The sequence below is a fragment of the Zalophus californianus genome, chromosome 4 (assembly GCF_009762305.2).
Source record: "Zalophus californianus isolate mZalCal1 chromosome 4, mZalCal1.pri.v2, whole genome shotgun sequence".
Classification (NCBI taxonomy): Eukaryota; Metazoa; Chordata; class Mammalia; order Carnivora; family Otariidae; genus Zalophus; species Zalophus californianus.
Window position 1 is genome coordinate 76,996,377 of NC_045598.1, and position 16,600 is coordinate 77,012,976.

A 16,600-nucleotide genomic window follows, 5' to 3' on the forward strand; every position below is an offset into this window, starting at 1 on the left:
TTCTGGTTATGCTACCAGATTTTTTTTTTTTAAAGAGCAGAACATTACTCTATCTGCCAGTGCTGGGAGTTTTATTACAAGAACTTACAGCTAGGCAACGAGAGCCAAGTTTATTATTTTTTCTGGATCAGATTCAACAATCTTGTCCAAAAAGAGCAAGAAAAAAGCAAAAGAGGCAACCAGCCCTTTTGTTTCCACACCTGCATTTAAGCTTTAACTCTTAAGGTCCTAAACAGATCCACGGAAGCCTCACGATTTATCTCCCAAGCCCAAGTGAAGTGAACAAATCCTGGCTGATGGGTGCCGTCACCATTTTCCTGGAAAAGGGGTTCTCTGTTTTAGCACTTAACTCAGCACATCGGCTGACTCAGAGGCCTGGTGGTTGCCTCACAGTATCCCTCCGGGCCTCCCCCAGGTTGGTTTGGTCTTCAGTGAGTGGGGAGACAGAAACTTCGCAGAGGACGGTGCCATCCCATAAGGACTCGTCTCGTCCTGTCCCCTGCCTCACTGCCCTCACCTCACAAAGAACGCTCCCAGATGAACGATCCTGATAAAGAAGTCTCATCTGAAGTTTCACCTCACCCTCTTCAAGGCCCCTCCCATGTTACATTCTCATGGGGCCTATTTAAAATTACAATCCAACCCCCCAGAAGCCCCACTCTAGCAATCCTGATGCCCCCCGCCCAAACCTGCTTTCCATGTTCTTATTGCTATTAGATTGAATAGTCACCTTCCTAAATATCATATAATTTACTTATTTATTATGCTGATTGCCCATCTCCTCCCACCAGCTTGTAAGCTCCCTCAGAGGCTGGGATCCTCGTCTGCTTTGCTCGTGGGGATATCCCAAGCACCTACAATCGTGTTGTGTATGGAAAAGAGAGTCAAGAAGTACTTGTTTAATGAATCAATGAATCTTAAGGTCTGATCAACTGGTAGTACCTGCCTAAAGTTCTGTCACTGAGAAAGTTTCAGAGGTCATTCACATAGAGAAGTCGTGGAGAAACGAGGAGCGCCGTGATCGATCACACGTCTGCCAATGGCTTGGGGCAGCCTGTACTTGCTCCACAGCTGTCCAGCATAGTAGCCACAAGCCACACGCCACCGCTGCACACTTGAAATATGGCTAGGGAAACTGACCTGTGCTGTAAATGTAAACTACATACCAGACTTTGTACTGTGTCATATAGCACAAGAAAAAAGTAAAGAGATCTCAACAATTTTTTTATTGATTACATGTTAAATGATATTATTTGACTATCCTGGGTTAAATTACATATGCCATTACAATTAATTTCACTTATTTCTTTTACCTTTTTAAAAGATTTTATTTATTTATTTGAGAGAGAGAGAGCGTGAGCACCAGAGGGGGGAGGGGCAGAGGGAGAAGCAGACTCCCCACTAAGCAGGGACCCTGAAGTAGAACTCCATCCCAGGGCCCTGGGATCATGACCTGAGCCAAAGGCAGATGTTTAACCGACTGAACCATCTAGGTGCCCCATTTCTTTTACTTTTTTAAATGCACTAATAGAAGATTTTAAATTGCCTCTGTGGTTCACATTTTATTTCTATTGGACAGCACTGCTCTAGAACCTCCTCCAGTATGACTATAAGGAAGCACCGATAATATCAGTCTATCCATCTGCTTCTTGATCTGGTCTCAGAACATAAACTAATGTCAAGAAGCCTCCTCAAGGCCAATACTTCACAAAGTGTGATCCTTAGACCAGTTTAATCATCCTGCAGATTCCAGGATGGGTAGGAAGGTAGGGTCCAGGAAACTGCATTATAACCTTCCTCCCACCACCCCCATAATTCCAAGGCATACTCGAGGATCACTGCTCTAGACTGTAGATCCACGTATTATTTAAATTCCAAATAATCTTTGTCAAGCATGAACAGGATTGTATACAGATCAAGCAAGAATCCTCTCCTCTGCGCTGCTAGAAAAAAGGGGGGGAAAAAAAAGCCAAGAGGAAGAGAGTAAAGCCAAGTCATGGATGGAGTCATCTTCTTGCACATCTAAAAAGAAAGAAATGGGCCTTGTGAAATCAGAGGAGCCACAGCCCCCCAAAGATAAAGAAATGCCTGCTGACATCTCAGAGGAAAATCTGTTCCAGGAATCAAACACACACCTTGTAAGCTGAGCTGTGGTCCATTTGGAGCTTGAGTTATCGGTTGGATGAATGCCTGCTATTCAGGTTGAATAGCTCCTTGGGGCAGCTCTGCTCTGCTCAAACACCCAGCTTCACATATTTACATGACTTTGGCATTGGTCAAAGGGCAGCATGTAGACAATCAGGATCATCTCCTCTCCCTCTTCTGTCCTGCCCTAACCCCAACTTTTACCACTCCTATTCCTTTCCCCTGACTCCTGTGCAGACAAATCTCTTTTTGGAGCTGCCTGCTTGGGAAAAGAGAGCAAAGCAAGAAAAACAAATAAAGCAAAGAAAAACACATCAGTATTTCCAAAACACCTGCTGTGTCAAGTATTTACTAATTCCATTCTAGAGGAAAAAAAGACAACAGGCATTTCTCTAGACTTTAGGTTTCTATGTAAATAGGATCTATGCAGATGGGTCCTAGGACTCATAACAGTGCCCACACAGAAAGGCATTGAGATTATACTTTGGTGTATTTTGTGCATAAAGTCCAGTAAAAACAAACTCACATAAAGTACTGGAATGGTACTGAAATATTTACCTCCCAAATGAGGACTAAGCCCTACAGTCTGAAAGAGGAAAATCACACACTCTCCCTACCCAATTCCTGGGAGGGCTGTGCTTGCCTATTTCCTCCAAAGCCACGTGATGTGAAACGTGATCTGAAACATGTTTTCTATTAACCATATATCATGACTCAGTGTTTTTTTTTTTAAGTTTGTTTTAAAGAAATAATAACTTCCATGCCCATGAACCTACAGTCATAATTTGTAATGCTACATATTCATGAGCCATGTGATTATGGTATCTGCCAATCACGCATTCAAGAAACACAAGTCCATGAAACCATTTAAAAATTCTTGGGTGTTTTTTTATATTGTATCTACAACCAGATTACTTTCTTTTACTAAAACGACTTAAAACATATTTGACACTTTTCCTCAAAACATTCATGATGGTCACCCTCTGCTTTTAATTTTTATTTTTGCTGAACTATAAAGAACTAAAGGACTGAAACTGTCCTCTGTTCTTAACACCCAACATGTTTACACAGGTCCAAGAGGAAAGCTCTGAGATGTTGCCCTCGGAATATAAACATGCACAAACTTGAATGTGAGCCACTACAAAACCAATACTCTAATCTCCCATGGCAATGTTACAAAAAATGATACTATATGTGAATATACAAAGAGAAGCAAAATATGTCACTCCACCTGAAAGAGAGACTCAGTCCACACAGGTTACCAAATTAATGAAGCATGAGCTGCTTTATAATGTACAGTTTTCCAAAGTAGAGTCCCAGGCCACACAGGGACCCTTGATGGTCTTAGAAAATGAGCTCTACAGACTCCTAAATTTACCCTTTCTCATCCGCCAATGTTAGCAGGATTTTAGGATGAGCATGACCCAAAATTTAAAGTGCACTTGCCATCTAAAGGGTATTTTTCAGAGGAGCCTGGGTGGCTTAGTCAGTTGAGCATCCAAATCTTGATTTCAGCTCAGGTCACCATCTCAGGGTCATGAGATCAAGCCCCATGTCAGGCTCAATATTGAGCCTGCTTAAAATTCTCTCCTTCCCTCTGCTTAAGATTCACCCCTACCCCTACCCCTACACTCATGCGTGCACGGGCACGCTCGTGCACTCTTTCTCTAAAAAAAAAAAAAAAAAGAAAAAGAAAGAAAAGAAAGGTTATTTTTCAGGAAAAAAATAAAACGTTGGCATCATTACTATTACTTGCCATGATCCTCAATCTGTTTTTGCCCTCCAAATGTGCTCCTGGGAAATCCCTCACCAGGGAAGATTCTTTTATTTTTCTTTTAAGTTACATCCAGTCTGCCAACCCAGGTTCAAGGGCACAAATGGAAATTTACAAGTGCTTGGCTCTAAATAGGTTCTTAGAATTCCCTTTACAGAATTCCTCTTTATCACGATGGATAATCTAAGTTCCATTTTATAGACAAGGAAATTAACACTCAGAGAAGCTACAGGATCTGTCCAAGCCACACAGCTGGTAGAAAGCAGAGCTGACAACAGAAACACAGACTTTCTTTCCCACTGGAGAGCTGTTCCTACTCCACTACCATGGAGTAGTCAGCTACTGAACTCAAGAAATCAGTACAGCTGGGTAGACAGAGCCCCACCATAGCCTCCAAGCAATAGAACACCGGGAGATAATAGACCATAAAGGTTCTTACTGATCACTTACCAAGTGAACAAACCTCTGTTATGGAAATGGATTCCCTCATGTTAAAATGAGGAAAATAATAGGACCTACTTCATAGGCTTGTTATGAAGGTTAAATAAGGTAATATATATAAAGTGCCTGGAAGAGTGCCTAGCACATGGCTCACGCTCTGTTTGTCAAATGTACACATACATGTATACATAGATTCAAAAAAGGCAACGAGGGTTGTCTGACAGACGGTAAGGTTGACAGGCCACAATTCATTCCTCACTGTGACTGGACCATTGCCTTCTTGTCCAATCTGCCAGAAAAGGATATATGAACCCTGTTTTCAAGGGTTGGAGCAGGGCTGGCTCCAAACAGTAGCTCTGAACATCACCCAGCAGCCTGTATCAGCCAGAAACTATAGAATCTCCAGAACAGGCTCTCTGTGATAAAGGCTAGAGATCAAATGGGCTTTTGGGGGCTTTTGGCAGAGGTGGCAGATGGATAAGCCCCTGACTTCTGGGTACACTCTGGGTCCGAGGATCACAGCTGAGTCATTCACCCACCCTCATGGGACAAGGCAGGAGCAGAGTGAAAAGAACTCCCTGGCCCAGGGGCATTCAGAGGCCATCTGAGGACCGGGTGTTAGCACCAAGGGCAAAAACCGAGAGCAAAAACTGTTCTTGGGATACACTTCTACTTCGGACAAAGAAACAAGAAAGGCCAAAGGGGCCTTTTCTTCTGCAGAAATCAGCTTCCAAGCCAGGGGGTTGGATGATGGAGGTTTGGAGTGCCAGATTTGGGCTGCCTCAAATAAACCCAAAGACTCTGTGCCCAGGAAGGAGGCAGGCCATCATGCAGTCCCCGTCAGAGACGGGGAATGCAGGCCACCTGTGGGGAATGCTTACCAAGAGCCTCACTGTCTACAACTTATGAGAGGACCAAGGCACAGCCACGAGCTTTCAAGCCAGCCTCACCACAGTCTCCCAGGAAACAGGTTTCTCCCCCTCCCATAACACAAGAAAATATTCTGCAACCTCCCTTAACAAACACTCACTTTTCTACCAAACAGCCCCTTGGAGGCTGCCTACGGCATTAACCAAGGGCACCAGCGATGTCATGTTTGATACAATTGCCCAAAGCTTGGGAGGGGCAGCTCCATCAGATTGCCAGATTAGCCTTGGACCATAAAGCCTTAAAGCAAGTAATGGAACTCTTACGCAAAGAAACCAGCCTTCCCCCCTCGGTGAAATCAAGTTTATTTAACCTCAATTTGTTGAATGAAAGCAAAGCCTTCACAGAGATGCGGCCCAGGCCTGCACACAGACATGACACAGCAAGTCCAGCTGAGCCAGGAAAAGTCGACGCTTGCGTGAACCCTCCAGGACAGGATGTCTTGATCAAGAAGAATACACCCAGGCAAACCTCATAAGGCTGAGGGGCCACTCACGGGCAACATTCACAAGCCTTAACCCGGCAAGTTAAGATAAATCCTAGGAAGTCTTCCAAGAAACTCTTTCTGGACAAGGATTACCAGCTGAAACTGGCCTCTTTCCAACACTCGAATTGCCACAGTGACATTTAGGAAGAGCTCTCTTACCACAAATGGGCCAGAAACTCGTTCCTAGGAAATATGGTAGTTGACTGACCCTAGTTCATGAGAGGATCAAGCCCCGTACAATTAGGGCTCTTATGGACAAGCCACAAAACCAACAGATAAGCAGTCTTTGGAACAAAAATGCATGGTACACAACCACTTGGAATATCCCACAGGGCACAGTGAGTCATTCCGCAAGAGACATTTTTTAAAAAGAAGAAGAACCAATCTTGAAATGTTTAGTTATTTAATCTGCCTCTGAGAGAGAATTTATTTGGGGAAAGCCTCACTGGAAAATCCAAAATGGTGTATGCGGACCCCTAGGCAGCATGCTCCTAGTATACAGGAGTGACGCTTGAGGTCGAGCAAAAGCTGTGCTCATGTCTGCAACCCTGACCCGTGCTGCTCCCCGGCTCGCCTCACAGACGGAGCTGCCTTCACTGCATTCGGAAGAGGAGGATTCTCATCTTCTCCCCTCTTTGGGATCCAACAACGGCACTTCTCACGCTGAACTGCAATTCCCAATCTCTTCACTATCTCTAGCAGGCAGCTCCTCGAGGGCAGGCAGTCCACTCTATTTCTCTCTGGAATCCTCCATACCTAGCCTTGGTTTGCAATAGCCTGCAGGCACTAAAAACCAGGTGTGGGATGAACGAACAAGTAGATGCATAAACTGTCATCTCAGGTATGCTCATCTCATGTTTTTCTAAATGTGGGGAGAGCTGCCAAACAAGGGAAAGGAGGAATTTCGAAAAGAAAAAAAAAATCATTTCCAGATTTTTAAATGCAACATAGTGGAGGATACAGGAATTTTTTTTTTTTTTTTTTAAAGTTCCCTCCTCCACAACCAAACGCGAATGCCTGAGTTATTCAAAGGGCATTTTTGGATACTACAACTCTCACTTACACATCACTTGGAGTCATGAAAAGGAATGCGTGGACATGTGCCGTGTTATAGGCTGTGCATGTCCCTTCCTCGAGCGGAGCTGAGCGCACATCTGGGGCTATTTAACAACTGATTGGAAATTTCGCCTTCTGATTTCCAGTTAAATACTGGGCACAGGAAAACAAATAGCACTTGTTTTTCACTGAGCCTTGTCAGTCATCCAAACTGCAGTGCAGACCAGAGAACTGCCTGTGGTTTGGTGGCAGAGGCCCAAAATAGTTAGACCTTTTTTTCCCCCAAGTTGAAGTACAAGGAATAAACCAGATTTTGGAAACCCCGGGCTCTTCACCGACCCCTCCCCCCGATCTCAGAAACACAAAACTAGATTTTAAATATTAAGCATGTTCCTGGCATTAATTTACATTTTTCATTAGGATTAAATTTTGATTTGTTTTTATTCCAAAGCCAAGAGCATAGCGATTGGTTTCTCTCATTTTTTTTTTCAACTGCCCTGCCCTGATATTTACTTGGATTTGCTGAAGAGGCAATGTTCAGATTACCATTTTCTGTTTGCAATTAAACTGGAATATAATATCTAGAGCCGTATTATCAAAGAATCAGAGAGTCTCTTTAGAGACTGGCTAGTGCCATCTCCTCACTTTAGAGATGAGGAAACTGAGGCCCAAGGAGTGAAGTGATTTTGTTCAATGATACAGAACTAGTTAGTGGCACAGCCCCCTAGTACTCAGGCCTCCTGGTACCCAGGCCAGGGTATTCAGCAGAAACAAAAATCTGAATTACCTCTGAGTAGAGCTGCCTGATAAAATACGGAACAGCTAGTTAAATTTGACTTTCAGATAAACAGTGAATAGTTTTTTTTTGAAGATTTTATTTATTTGAGAGAGAGAGAGAATGAGAGACAGAAAGCACGAGAGGGAGGAGGGTCAGAAGGAGAAGCAGACTCCCCCCTGAGCAGGGAGCCCGATGTGGGACTCCATCCCGGGACTCCAGGATCATGACCTGAGCCGAAGGCAGTCGCTTAACCAACTGAGCCACCCAGGGGCCCAACAGTGAATAAATTTTTAGAGTAAGTATGCCCAACATATCATATAGGCATATAAAAAAGAAGTAATTGTTGTTTATTTGAATTTCAAATTTAATGGGCATCCTGTAAATCTGTCAACTCTGGAAACCTTATCTTAGAAACCAATATCCTCTCCCACTCCATACCTCCACTCAAACATACACATGTATACATACATTTCCTTCTTTTTAATGTTAATGGCTGGAAAATAGAAGTTGCAGCACAGTAATCCCAAGGACTAATGAGACTGGAAGAAATTGCTGCTTATTTTTTGACTTTGTTCCTCTTAGATGCCTTTCTTCCTTATAAGAATGTAGAACAACTAACACTGACATGATGAGACATTAAAAGGCTGGCCATAAAAGAATAAAAGGCTGGCCAAGGCCTCTGGATTAGACATTTTAGGTCTCATCTTGAGCCATTTCTTCTTGTCCCAGGGCTCTGAGTCTGTGGACCTCGCAGGAAAGCACACTTAGGTTCAGAATACAATAAAACAAGATTAAAACAAAACGAAACAAAAATCAGGTACATGGAATAAAGTAAAAAGATATATTTTTAAATCCAATTCATTGGTTTTACATCTCAATTTTTATTATTTTTTTAAGATTTTATTTATTTATTAGACAGAGAGATAGAGTGAGCACAAGCAGGGGGAGCGGCAGAGGGAGAGGGAGAGGGAGAAGCAGGCTCCCCGCCGAGCAGGGAGCCAGACACAGGGCTCAATCCCAGGACCCTGGGATCATGACCTGAGCCGAAGGCAGACGCTTAACCGACTGAGCCACCCAGGGGCCCCTACACCTTAATTTTTAAAAAGAGTGCTGGAGAGAATTTTTTTCTAACAACTTAATTGAGATATAATTCACATATTATAATATACATCCTTTTAATCTGTACAATTCAGGGTTTTTAGTATATTCACAGTTGTAATCTAATCATCACTACCTAATTCCAGAACATTTTTTTAAAATTTTTTATTGTTATGTTAATCACCATATATTACATCATTTGTTTTGGTGTAGTGTTCCATGATTCATTGTTTGTTCATAACACCCAGTGCTCCATGCAGAATGTGCCCTCTTTAATACCCATCACCAGGCCAACCCATCCCCCCACCCTCCTCCCCTCTAGAAACCTCAGTCTGTTTTTCAGAGTCCATCATCCCTCCTGGTTCGTCTCCCCCTAATTCCAGAACATTTTTACCATTCCCCAGAGAAACTGCATACCATTAGTAGTCATTCCTCATTCTCCCGTCCCACCAGCCTTCGTAATCACTGATGTACTTTCTGTCTCTATGGATTTGCCCGTTCTGGAAACAAATGGAATTACACAACATGCGGCCTTTTGTGTCTGGCTTTTTTCACTTACAATGTTTTCAAGGTTCATCCATACTGTGGTATGTATCAACATGCCACTCCTTTTAATAGCCAAATAATATTCCATTGCATTGATATACATTTTTTTAACCCATCTATCAGTTAATGGATATTTGGGATGTTTCCACTTTTGGGTTGTTAAGAATAATGCTGCTATGAACACTTGTGGGCAAGTTTTTCTGTAGACATATGTTTTGCCCAATTGTCTTCAAAGGCACCATTTTACGTTCCTGCCAGCCATTTATGAGGGTTCCAATTTCCCTACATCCTCAACAGCACTTGTTATTATCTGCCTTTTTTATTAGAGCCATCCTAGGTGTGAAGTGGCATCTCGTTGTGGTTTTAAGCCTGTATTTTCCTAATGACTAATGAAATTGAACATGTTTTCGTGTGCTTATTGGCCATTTGTGTTTTTTCTTTGATGAAATGTCTATTCAAATTGTAGCATATTTCTAAAGACAATCTAGTATTGTCCCAATCTTTTTTTTTTTTTTTAAGCAAACTCAGGTTGACAGTTCAGATATTTATTGCCCAGTTGAGCTATGCTTTTTCTTCAGTGTGGAAATAATTACATAAATAAAGTTTTTGCAGACTGAGAGAGTAGGGTTATTCTTATTTCTAATTGCATTGAGGGACAACTCTAACCAATTCAATATTCTCTGGGCCATCCATACACCCTACAAAAGAAAATCTACACAGCTGTGACAACTCCATCATGCATGCGCACGTGCACGTACATGTGTGTGTGCACGTGTGTGAAAGAGACACTCATACTCAAAGACTCACTACTTGACAATGAAACGATCACTCTTCATCCCACTCTGTTTCCTATGTAACCAGAACAACCAGATAAAGGAACTGCACTCGCAGAGGAAACTCAATCCCACACTCTCCCCCTACCTGATATGCTCCTTCTTGCCCATACTGTGAAATCCTAAGAAGGCCTAGAATGATTTGACAGAAAGAGCCAGATACCTTTATCAGACACTATTAAAGTATAATGTTTCTAGTCACTCATGGGTGGCTGAGACAGAGCAACACAAGCCCCTGCTAACTAACTAACTTAAAAAGGTTCCCTTTTTAAGTCGGGGCAGCTATAATGCAGACGTGTCAAGTTAAATTAAAAGGTCATCCTGAACAGAGGAGTAATACCATTGCTTTAACTTTTCTCACCATCCTACTTAAAAGAAAAAAACAAACCAAAACTGCTTAGTATTGTAACTCTATCTGGAAAGTAAAGACCGCTTTAAGGCAGTAATGCAGACACACACATCTTAGACTAAGAACCAAGAGATTGCGCCTGGGTGGCTCAGCGTGCACCTCTTGATTTTGGCTCAGGTCGTGATTTCAGGGCTGTGAGACTGAGCCCTGCCTTGGGCTCTGTGCTCAGCAGGAAGCCTGCTGGAGATTCTCTCTCTCCCTCTTCTTCTGTCTCCCACCCCCCAAAAAGACTGCCTCTCTCCTCTGCAACTCTGAGTTCGCTGGGTAACCTGGGAGAAGTCAATGATGGAAACGGCTAAGCCCCAGTTTCTGAAAATTCCATGGGCCTTCTAAAGTGTTTGTAAAATAATGTAATTATCTTATCACCAAACTTTAACTCTTAACTACTGTAAATGGATAAACAGAATTCACCACGGGTTTTCTATCCAGCAGCAGATCCCTCTGCTGCAACAGCTGTCCAGTGGATGAGCAGACCCTGAAATTCCTTTCCAGCTACACAGAGCAAGGGAAGAGCTTGCCTTCCCTTCTTCACTTCACACACTCTCTCTTAGGGAGAGCTACCCAGCTTATGAGAGAGTTTGCATCACCCATCCACTGACCTGAGAACCCGAAGGAACAAAAGATGTTCTACCTTGAAGGAATGTACACAGGGGAGGAAACCATTCTCCCTAAAGAAAGCCTGCTGGACAACAAAGCAGAGCTCAAGTGTCCCTGAATTTAAATCCTTGCCTTCTCCCAATGCTGTCTCCCCTTTATTGGTAATTTTAGGTTCATCACTTGCCCTGCAATCTCCTTCTGTAGGATTAACTCCAAATAGGGATGATGTTAAATTGTTAATTAAAGCCATCTCCTTTTTTCATTGTTAGTACATTTTAAACTGGTGGCCCAGAAACAGTGCTTATAGATCTTAAACAAAACTAAGGCAAATAAATAATAATTAGGGCTAAGATACTTTCCATTAAAACGCATGGAGTGGTAGGTTCATGAAGAATCCCAAAAGTGACCAGTACAACTATGATATATGTGGCCCCCACTTTACATCTGGACCTGTAGCCCAGAAAAATAGGAACTCGTTTCAATCTTGAACAGGATAAGCCAGACCTTTATAATTAGAAATATAGATTCAACATCCTTCCCAAGTGTTCTTTACTATGATTAATAACAAACAGTCACAATAACAGCAGGTAATGGGGTTAGGCACTATACTAAACATGTTACATGTAATCTCATCTAATCAAGATAACAACCCCGTGATGCAGGGACTGTTAATTTTCCCATATTACAGGTGAGGAAAATCAGGCTCACAGAAATAAAATAATCTGCCTCAAATTACTATTTGCATTCAAAGGAGGGTGGGCAAAGCCTTTGTTCATAACCTCTCCCATAAACAGCCCAGTGTGGTAGCCTCATATAGCTATTGAGTACCTGCAATAGGGCTGGTATGCCTAAGGAACTATATTTGTAATCTTATTTTTTTAAAGATCTTATTTATTTATTTATTTGAGAGAGCAAGCATGGAGGCAGAGAGGCAGAGGGAGAAAAGAAGCTTAAGCAGACTCCATGCTGAGTGCAGAGCTGGACGCCGGGCTTGATCCCAGGACCCTGAGATCATGACCTGAGCCTAAACTAAAGAGTCGGGCGCTTAACCGACTGAGCCACCCACGTGCCCCAATATATTTGTAATTTTAGTTAATTTAAATTTAAACAGCTCACCCATAGCTAGTGCCTACAGTATTGGGACAATATAGCTCAGCAGCACTCTAAGGGCTAAATGTACATAGACTTCATGATCATAGCCATTCCACTTACTGTCACAAGTACCTTTAATTACAGGAGACAGACAATGACTATGAGTATGAAAGCAGCAGTCTGGGGTAAGAGCTTATAGAATAAGTCCTATCTGGGTTTGAAAGAATGTTACTCAATTTGGTTTTGTCCAATGTCTCCTCATGACTAGATTCAGGTTATGTGCTTGTTTGGCTAGAATACAACATAAACGATGCTGTTTCATTTAAAGGCATACAATGTTTACCTGCACCATATTGGTGATGTTAACTTTGATCACTTGGTTGAGGTATTGTTGGGTATCCCTACTGTATATAGTTACTGTTTTTTCTTTTGTTATTAATAACTAATTTGAGACTATGTAAATATACGATTCCTCAAACTCCCTTCACCTTTGCTATATTTAGCTTCTTCTTCCCCCCGCTTTTTTTTTTTTAAGATTTATTTATTTATTTTAGAGAGAGAGGAAGAGAGCACAAGAGCAGGGGGAGGGAGAGAGTGACTCCCAAGCAGATTCCCTGCTGAGCACAGAGCCTGATGTGGGGCTTGGTCTCATGACCCTGAGATCATGACTTGAGCCGAAATCAATAGTTGCTTAACCAACTGAGCCACCTAGGTGCCCCTACATTTAGCTTCTATTGATGATTCCTGTCCAATAAACTTTTACTATAAATGATTACAAAATCAGGAATTTCTAACTCCACCATTCCCTCTATATTATTGATTGGCATTTGACTGAAAAGAAGAGCTGTCCCTTATCCCTTTTTACTAATTTGTCTACTTATTAGCTGTATTGATTACAGACTCCTACTTTATTCAATAGGTATCTTTGAGTTTTTAAAAGTATTCTTCAAATACTTTTGACAAGGTCAAAAGTATTTTCTTGTCATCAGGTCATGACAAGAAAATATAGATCTGGATTAAGAGTCATTAATTGGCAAAGTGTGCTCACTCTGCAAGAGAAAGAAGATTAACTGAGGCCTCTTCTTGTTCTGGATGCTTTGGGGCAAAGAGGTTTAAAAGCCTGAGTCTCTGCAGTTAAGGACATTAGCATGGAGCTCTAGCAATAGACAACATGAGTTATCACTGCGAAGGGCAGTGTTGCTCATCATCAGACATGATATCATACCCCAAAAATTCCATCCAAACAACCCATCAATTTCTCCACAACTAGCAAACTTGAATGTTCTGGCAAACTCAAAAGGACATGATTTACAAATAGTAGGTAATATTTGGATCTTTCCACAAGAGCTGGGTTCCAATTTTTTTTATAAAATACAAATGTTTTCATTTTGGAACTCGCTGTGTCACTTTCTCAACAAACAGATCCTCGTATCAGAAAGTAGGCCTGTGTTATATACAAATAGAATGGGCTTGTGTGTATTTATTTTGTGGTCAGAGACCACACACCTAGAGGCTATTTACAATGTTTACATTGCTCTTGATGTCACCAGAGGAGTCTCAGAGCTGAGACCAAAGCCCAGGCCACACAGAGTATGACTGCAGGTCCTGCTCTGACATGCAAACTAGACTGGACCCTCCATCCACAGTCAGACACACATGTGCAATGTTTGTTTTCTGTGACTGCTTATCTCCACCGTCCAAACCCCACTAAGAGCATTCTTCAAATTTAACACACTGTGGACTCGGGTATTATTTCAATGAAATAAGCTTTAATTTTAAAAAAGACCTGCAAAGGTTTGGGGTCCTTATAGTCCTAAGGATAGTGTGAAGGATAGTCTGGGAGGGTTTCAAACACTTACCAAGAAAAGTCTAGAGACCCCAACCGCAAGCCTCTCTGTCTTCAGATGCCAGACCAGGGGCTTTGGGGAGTTGAGCAGGAACACGACAGGCTTGTGGTGAATGTGGACGGAGGAGATAGGATTGAGGTGTAGAGTGACCTAGGAAGCAACCGAAAGAGGAATCTTAACACTGGCTCCCCATTAAACTCACTTAGCGTAGCATTTGGAATGCCTTTTCACAGCTCACTGTTAAGAAAAGCTGTAAGTTAGTTCAGCGTCTATGGATAAGATATATTAGGTTGAACTCGATGATACTGCCAATATTTGGCCTTTTTTTTTTTTTTTTACTACACAAATGGCTACCTCGTATAATTCAACGCACACTAATCTCAACCAAACATGATTCAGCTCCCAGTAATAGTGGAACACAAATAAACAGAACACTTTTTTTTTCAAAGTTAGCAAAGGCAGAACAAAAGTGACTTTCCCTCAGAACTGTCTTCTCCTACAAGGCAAATGATGAAGCTGAAAAGTGAGAGTACAGAATTCCCTGGGGATGGGTCATCCCTCTGGACCACCAGAGAAAGGACTTTCTTCTCTTCCAGGTAAGCTCCAACCTCTAAAAAGTTAAGTGAGTTCTGCCAAAGAAAAGTGCCAAAAGCTAAGGGAAAGGGGCTACCAAGGGGAACTGCCAGTGCTTTCATCATCCCAACTATGAGCTTGAAGGGGTTTTCCAAAAAATGAAGCACAGAGAACACACAGAATAAATATTGATTGTATATAAACCTGGTCCAAAAAAAAAAAAAAAAAAACAGGGAAGAAAACCTCAAGCCTGGATAAGAAAAGTGTGACCAGTTTTGATAGCAGATCAAGGACTATTGTAGGTTATGACTGTCATCATTAACATCATCAGAAAGCACCTATGAGGACAGCTGGAAACAGTGGGTCCAATGACATCTTCCTGGAGCGCACCAGCCAACGTAGGTCAACATGAACATAGAAAAGCAAAAGGGTGCATAAAGAAATAGCAGATGCTTTCACAGAAGCATGTCTCCTACTGGCTTTCTGGACAGAGGGATGAGGCAAGACCCAAGAAGCACATATGTTAAAAAAATGAACTCACCCAAGAGCACCAGAAAGTGATGAGAGGGAAAGCACAAAAAATGACTTTAGTTGGCAAGACAGAGACCGAGTAATACACTGGGAATAACAGAACATCTCAGGCCTAATCCTTATGAGGATTAAATGGCCTACATCTATGATCTGAGCCTAGAGAGCCATCAGGGATAGAGCGCTCAAAGCTGGACTATTTTACATCTTCCAGTGGCTGCTGGCCCACTTCTATCTCAATGTATCTCTGCCTTTTATTGTAGGGACTGCCTAGGACACCAATGTCACCTATCACAGTAGCCTCTCAGGTCACTGCTAATAAGGCAACAAACTTTACTTTCAATACCCATGCCTTAGCACATGGTAGGCACTCAGTGAGTGCCAATTAGATATTTAATTTTCTAATTTCCAATGCGACAAAAGTACTTTATTCTATTAATAATTTGCACTATGGTACGTAATATCATGTCTATTCATTAACTGTTGAGTGTGTGTGTCTTAATCTCTGAAATAGACTGCAAATAGTAGGCAAAGATATATCTTACTTTAATACTGTGCTCAAACAGAGTAGTAGACAGTTGTTTCAAGGACCGATTTATCACAGCAGATTCATAAACTTATGTTATCTAAAAGGTTAAAAAGGCTGAGTATATTAATAGGTTCAAAGGGACTTAGCTAGCTACTTTACAGAAAAATTTTAAAACATGAGCAATACTATCATGAGCTATTTCTGCAACACAGCTAGGACCACTTTTACCATTCGGCATATGCAAAGTACTAAAAGCAGAGTACTAATGAACAGTGATGTCAAGTACGGCTGCAGCATAATAACACATTTCTTGGTTGTACAAATTCTACCCCACAGCGTTTTGCACAGCTGTCTGCATCTAGAAATAAACAGACTGGTGGCTGCTGTAAACAAGAGAGGCTGCAGAACCAGAGCAGGGGCAGAGCGTCAAACTGAATGTGGCATGAACAGAGATGCACACCATAGAAAACACACCTTCCGGAGAGGGAAGAAAGGAGAAATGAAGTCATTACTTGTTCAAGAGTACCTGAAAATTGCTAAGAAACACTCTGTCACGAACAGTATGTGCCAGTAAAAAGTTTCCAGAGTTATTCATTCCCAAATTGTTTATCAAGCACCATCACGGCACAAAGAATGGCCATGCCTATCCACCGAGGGTACACCAACTCTTTTTCCGATGATTTCCTTTGCAGCCCTCAGGCATACCACTCTTGAAGTGTGTAGATAAAATAGCAATAAATATATATCTCAAATGAACAAGAATTAAAAAAAAACTTAGGAAATGAAAAGAAAAGCGTGTATGAGACAGATATTGGTGCTGGGGTCCAAAATTTTCCAGATGGTCAAAAGTGTCAAGGCCTGGCTCACACAATCAAGGAAAGATTTCTAGGAGCCACAGCTCTGAGCTTTCCTGGAAACGGCTCCCTCTTCAATATGTGGC

General features: G+C 41.9%; 1 protein-coding gene across 9 annotated transcripts in view; it reads right to left on the minus strand.

Moving 5' to 3' along the window:
- The window catches only part of TGFBR3 (transforming growth factor beta receptor 3), a 200,504-nt gene that overhangs the window by 60,926 nt on the left and 122,978 nt on the right, over positions 1 to 16,600 (minus strand). For 7 of the 9 annotated variants that reach the window (XM_027588651.2, XM_027589059.2, XM_027588972.2 and 4 more), the window contains exon 4: positions 14,043 to 14,180. The exons of 1 other annotated variant lie outside the window; for it this stretch is intronic. In XM_027588651.2, coding sequence (XP_027444452.1) covers positions 14,043 to 14,180 — 138 coding nt within the window. Of the gene's footprint in view, positions 1 to 2,135; positions 2,345 to 14,042; positions 14,181 to 16,600 lie in introns of those variants that run through there. One more of the 9 variants, XM_027589224.2, reaches the window with a different exon arrangement.